Source organism: Dendrobium catenatum, unplaced genomic scaffold (genome assembly GCF_001605985.2).
Source record: "Dendrobium catenatum unplaced genomic scaffold, ASM160598v2 fragScaff_scaffold_249, whole genome shotgun sequence".
Taxonomy (NCBI): Eukaryota; Viridiplantae; Streptophyta; class Magnoliopsida; order Asparagales; family Orchidaceae; genus Dendrobium; species Dendrobium catenatum.
This window is the reverse complement of record NW_021318711.1, coordinates 1,577,590-1,583,519: the sequence shown is the minus strand read 5'-3', so window position 1 is coordinate 1,583,519 and position 5,930 is coordinate 1,577,590. Positions and strand designations below refer to the sequence as shown.

The following is a 5,930-nucleotide window of genomic DNA, read 5'->3' as shown; positions in this document are numbered from 1 at the left end:
TATGCACGCCGTGTTTTTTTATAATTCATAGGAAATTATTCTTTCCGACATCAAGTTGTTTTTCTCTCACACTAGCCGCCATCACTGAGAGAAACCCTCATGAAAAAGTGTTACATTTAAATAAAAAATATGACTGCGTCAAGACCGTCAAATCTATTCCAAGATTTGTAAAACCCTACGATGATCAAATTCAATATCACTATCAAACATAAGACAGGTGATTAAATATATGATATCGGTTCTTTTACAAAGATAGCATGCGCAAGATCTTCAACTCGGCCTCTGCCTTCCCTTCCCTTCCATCTTATTGCCCCATCCACTTGAAACCCACTCACTTCCACCTTCCATGGCTGCCGAGCTTCTGCTCGCCATCTCCCTCTCCCTCCTCTTCTTCCCTTTCTCGTCCTCCTCCTTCAGCTCAATCTTCATCTCCTGCGGATCATCCTCCTCTGTCAACGTCGCCAACGATAATCCTCCCCGCACCTTCACTCCCGACGGCAAATTCCTGATATCCTCTTCCAACTCCAAAACAAACTCCTTTTCTTCTTCCTCCGTCGCCCCGCTCTACTCCACCGCCCGCCTCTTCACCTCCGTTTCCTCTTACAGCTTCGACGTCGACGTTAACGCTTTCTACATCCTCCGCCTCCACTTTTTCCCTTTCAACTCCACCTTCAAAGCCCGATTCGATGTCTCCGCTCTCAACCGCTACCTCCTTCTGTCCTCCTTCTCCCCTAGTACCCCTTCCAAACCAGACGTAAAGGAGTTCCTTTTATGGGTCGAAAAATCGCCTCTTCTCGTCACTTTCTCCCCTTCCCCAAATAACCTCGCCTTCATTAACGCCCTCGAGCTCATATCTTCCCCTCCCAATCTCATCAACGGAAGCAAACCTACTTACATAACAGCTTCCGGTAGCTCTCAAGAAGATAACTTTGCCCCCCAGGCGATGGAGACTGTATACCGCGTCAACGTCGGCGGCCCGCTCATAACTCCGGCGAACGACACGCTCTGGAGGACATGGGAGAGCGACGATAATCAGTTCTTATTTAACAAAAACCTCTCCGTCGAAAAACGCACGACCGGTCAAATCGAGTATCCGACGGAGGAAGGCCTGACTGATGTAATTGCCCCTGAAATGGTTTACAGTACGGCGCGGAAAATGAACTTCGAGCCAGTCTCCGGCATGGCAAACCCAATCTTTAACATCACGTGGAGCTTCAACGTGCCGCCGGGATTCCAGTACTTTGTCCGGATGCATTTCTGCGATTTTTGGATTACAAGTCAGACCAATTTCTATTTCGAAGTCTACCTTGGGGAATTCATCGCGCATAAGGATTTGAATCCCGGAAATATGACGAGCTGGCGGACTATGATTCCATTCTATTTTGATTTCGTCGTCGACGCGCCAAGCTCTGGTCCTTTGAACGTTAGTATAGGGCCGGCTGCCAATAGTGTGCCGCCTGATGCTTTTCTGAATGGGTTAGAGATAATTAAGCTGAGTAATTCGCATCTCAGCCTCGCCGGTGAATTCGGCATATATGATAGCGGAGCAGGAAGCCACGGCGGCCATCATTTCTTGTCTATTTTACTCCCTTCCTTTCTTGGCGGTGTTGTCCTGCTTATTTTCCTGCTTTTCGTCCTTCAATTATGCTTACGCCGCCGCCGATCAAAACAAAATCTGGTTGAGGAACAGAAGGACACGACGAATGCATCATGGTTCCACTACAACGCAGGAGCAGGAGCAGCGAGCTTGGTTTTCAGAACGTCGAGCAAATCCACAACTGATCAAACACCTAAGAGCTCTGCTTCCCCGCGGCTTAATCTCGGCCTCCAAATATCGTATTCGGAAGTCATCTTTGCGACGAACAATTTCGATGAGAAGCTCGTCATCGGCGCCGGCGGGTTCGGGAAAGTGTACAAAGGAGTCCTCAGCGACGGCACAAAAGTCGCCGTGAAGCGCGGCGTGCCTGGTTCGCGACAGGGATACCCTGAGTTCCAAACAGAGATCGTCGTACTCTCCCGCATCCGTCACCGGTACCTCGTCTCCCTCATCGGCTACTGTGAGGAGCATTCCGAGATGATTCTGGTCTACGAATACATGGAAAAAGGCACCCTAAACAGCTATCTTTACGGCTCCAATCTCCCTTGTTTGTCCTGGAAACAGAGATTAGAGATCTGTATCTGTGCGGCGAAGGGCCTTCACTACCTCCACACCGGATACTCTCAGAGCATAATCCACCGCGACGTGAAGTCCACCAACATCCTCCTCGGGGAGAACTTCGAAGCAAAAGTCTCCGACTTTGGACTCTCCCGACTTGGTCCATCCTACGGGGAAACTCACGTTAGCACCGGTCTGAAGGGAACATTCGGCTATTTCGACCCTGAGTACTTCAAAATCCTGAAGCTCACCGAAAAATCCGACGTTTATTCATTCGGCGTCGTCCTCTTCGAAGTTCTCTGCGCTCGGCCTGCCATTTTCGACCACGTTAATCTCGCCGAGTTTGCGCTGCATTGGGTGAAAAAGGACCAGCTTGAAAAGATTGTGGATCAGCGATTGGCCGGAAAGATCAACGAGAACTCTCTGAGGAAGTTTAGTGAGACAGCGACCAAGTGTTTGGCCGATTACGGCACGGATAGACCGAGCATTGGGGACGTGTTGTGGAATTTGGAGTACGCGTTGCAGCTGCAGGTATCGGGGCTGTTGAGGGAGCCGTTTGAAGATAGTGGGATTGTGGATGAGTCGGAGGCTGCGTTTGTGGCGTCTGTTGGTAGGATGCCGTCGGCGACAAATGAAGGGGACGAGGAGGCGGAGGCCGAGGCGGAGGCGGCCTGGACTTATGAGTCAGAGACGACGACGAGCATGGTTTTTTCTCAGCTGGTGAAAGGGGAAGGGAGGTGATTGGTTTCATGTTGACCGGTATTGTCATGCTTTGTGCCCTTTTTAACGCTGAAAAGTCTGCGTGATATATTCCTAAAGAGTGAAGTGTACTATATTGTAATTGTATTAATGTAATAAACTTTGATCAATTTTCTGATCGCTAATATTAATATAAATAAAATATAATTCATGGCAGTACAAAATGATAGGGCTGTAAAATAGTAAATCGTTTAAATTTTTCATAATTTAAAGTGAGACAGAATAATAGCCTTGAAAGATTAGGTGCGCATTAGTCCAATTAACAAATACTTTAAGATTAGAAGCTATGTTTGTACAAAAAATATATTTTTTGTTAATGGGCTTGTTTGGCTGGAATACAAAGTGATATAGAGGTATTTTTTTTTTTTTGAAGTAAAGTGAATGCAATATAAAGCGGTCGGCGTTGTAGGGCGGCGGCGGCTGTGGGCTGCAGCGGGTGGGGCGATAGTGACAATAGTGAGCGATGCCAGCAGAGACAATTGGAGGCCGTTGTGACGGTTGTTCGTGGCAGCGACCGCTGTAGTGGGTGGCAAGCAACGACGGTGGCGGCCGACAGTAGCGGTGGTCATAGGTGGACGGTGACAGGTGGAGGTTGATAGTGGGGTGTCAATGGAGACGATGGTCATTGACTGTTCTTAAGCAAGCTTTGGAGCGTTGTAAATAGTTCTCGCTCAAAATAGGGAGAGAATAATTGATCTAAAAGATAAACAAGAATGAAATACACTGCATTTCATTTACTTTACCTTGGATTTATTTGTCATCCAACCAAGCGCCAAATTTGTCCAAACCCTTACATTCACTTACAACCAAACAACCCTATAAAATATTTCAAATGTAGAGGTTTTGAAAATTTAGAGTCCGATCGAAATTCAAAGTAGAGCAAAGCAAAGTAAATATAGTGTAAATTATTTTATTTCATTTTTGAAGTAAACCAAATCGCACGTTTTGAGCATGAAAAATTTACACCACAAGTAAGCTCGCTTGACCGTCGCCCACCACCACCACCATCCACCGCTGCCACCACTCATCATTGCCGGCCACCACCAACACCATTGCCACCGACGAATGCCACCATCCCACCCACCGGACCACCGATGGTCACCTTGGCCACCGCCGTCGCCGCCACCATCCACCACCTTTTTTTGACTTTACACTACATTCATTGCTTTAAACCAAAGAAAAAATTATTCATCTGAATTAATTTTACATTCATCCAAATAACTTCAAAATAGTTCTTTTACATTGTATTTCTTCTATAATGCATTCCTTTTACATTGTATTCATTGTTTAGCCAACCAAACAACCCTTACAAATTTCTAATTTCTATTCTATTTTTTTCCTTTACAAGAAGGCCCAAATTATGGCTAAAATGCTCTAAAGGCTTGTATTAATTAAAAAAAAATTATGTGAGCATATTTTAATTGAATTTATAGTATGAATTTAAAAGTTAGGAAATTTACATTGAAATTAATAAAAATCTTATTTATCAAAATATTTACTGTGAAAGAGAGATGAAGAAAAGGTTAGGAGATGCATTCACCACGATCACTATAGAAAAATTATCTATTATCGACGGCATTTTCTGACTGAAATTGGTCATTTTTGGTGGTTTTAAAATTTACCGGTAAAAAATTTCCGTCAGTAAAACCAGCGTAGGAAAAATATTACATTATTAAATTAATAATCAATTAAATAAACTATTTATTATTAATTAATTAAATCACGAATATATGATTTTTCAGAAATTATTAAAAGCTACCTAAAAAGCCTCTAGAAACTCCACCGGAAACAAAATCGCCAGAATGCCGAAAATTCTTCAGAAATATTAGGACGTCGAATTACCATCAGAAAGTCGTTAGAAAATAGTCCGCCAGAAAGCCGCTGGAAAAAATCCGTTAGTAATGGATGATTTTCCTATAGTGAATAGTTATGCATAACTCATGAATGACTTTCCACTTGTTTTGAAGAATTACGCTTGTCTTGATCCCTTGAGAAAAGGGTACGCATGCAACCATCTAGATGCAGTCGTTTTGATATTGGAGTATGGTTTGTCATCTTCCACTTTTTAAAGTGAAAGATGATATAGAGATTATTGATTTGAAATTATTTCCAAATCTAAATAAGCTTTTATTTGGAAAGCTTTAATAACTAATTATTGTAATTGATTAGTGAGTGGATTGTTTCCTTGATTAATTGATATGATTGGAGGCGTGATTGCTGAACTAATTAAAGTATTTAATTATTGCATAAATTGGGTGATTTAATTAGTTTGATTTGTAAATCTAATTGATAGGATTAGATTTTGCCATATTATAGGATTACTTGAAGTTTTCTTTATAATATTGTTTCAAATCTTTAAGTAGAGCTTGATTATTATAGGCATGAGAGAGAGAGAGAGAGAGAGAGAGAGAGAGAGAGAGAGAGAGAGAGAGAGAGAGAGAGACTATTGTAATCCATATTGTTCTCCAATATAGTGAATTCATCATCTTCTCCTCGTGGACATAGGCATCTTCCTTGAACCACTTAAATTGTCATTTCATTTGTGTTGCTTGTTGTGTGATTTATTGTTCCACTGTGTTTATTGCACAACACACGTGACCACCGTCGCTTTATTATAATTTAATCATTGGTTCTTAACTATGATCTCCTTACTATTATCACCCTAACTAGCTACACCTATGTTGTTTAGCTTTATAGACAACTTTCATCAATAGCATCAACATATGATATTGCCTATACGGTTGATGCACATCATTGGCATCAACTCTTACTTCTGACATTAAAACCAAAATTTATGCCGAACTTCTTAGTCTCTGATCTCCCCCCTCAAAAAAGAATGACCAAATTGACACCAAACAACCTCTTAAAGATAGTTCCCATGCCATAGGACTCTTCCAATTATTATCATAAAATTCTTTCTATACAAATTATGTCTACTATATTTGTATCAACGCTTCTCCTAATCATAGGAAAGTACATTCATTTAATCAATAAAATACGCTAGTGGAATCATTTC

The 5,930-nt window shown here is 42.2% G+C and overlaps 1 protein-coding gene across 1 annotated transcript; it reads left to right on the top strand.

Annotated features, from left to right (window-relative positions):
* Positions 1–328: 328 nt before the first annotated feature.
* LOC110098256 (receptor-like protein kinase HERK 1) lies at positions 329–3,073 on the top strand (the record flags this gene model as incomplete). Its single annotated transcript, XM_020825014.2, is given in 1 exon segment — positions 329–3,073. A coding segment is annotated over 1 exon segment (2,550 nt). The 3' UTR covers positions 2,897–3,073.
* Positions 3,074–5,930: the final 2,857 nt, after the last annotated feature.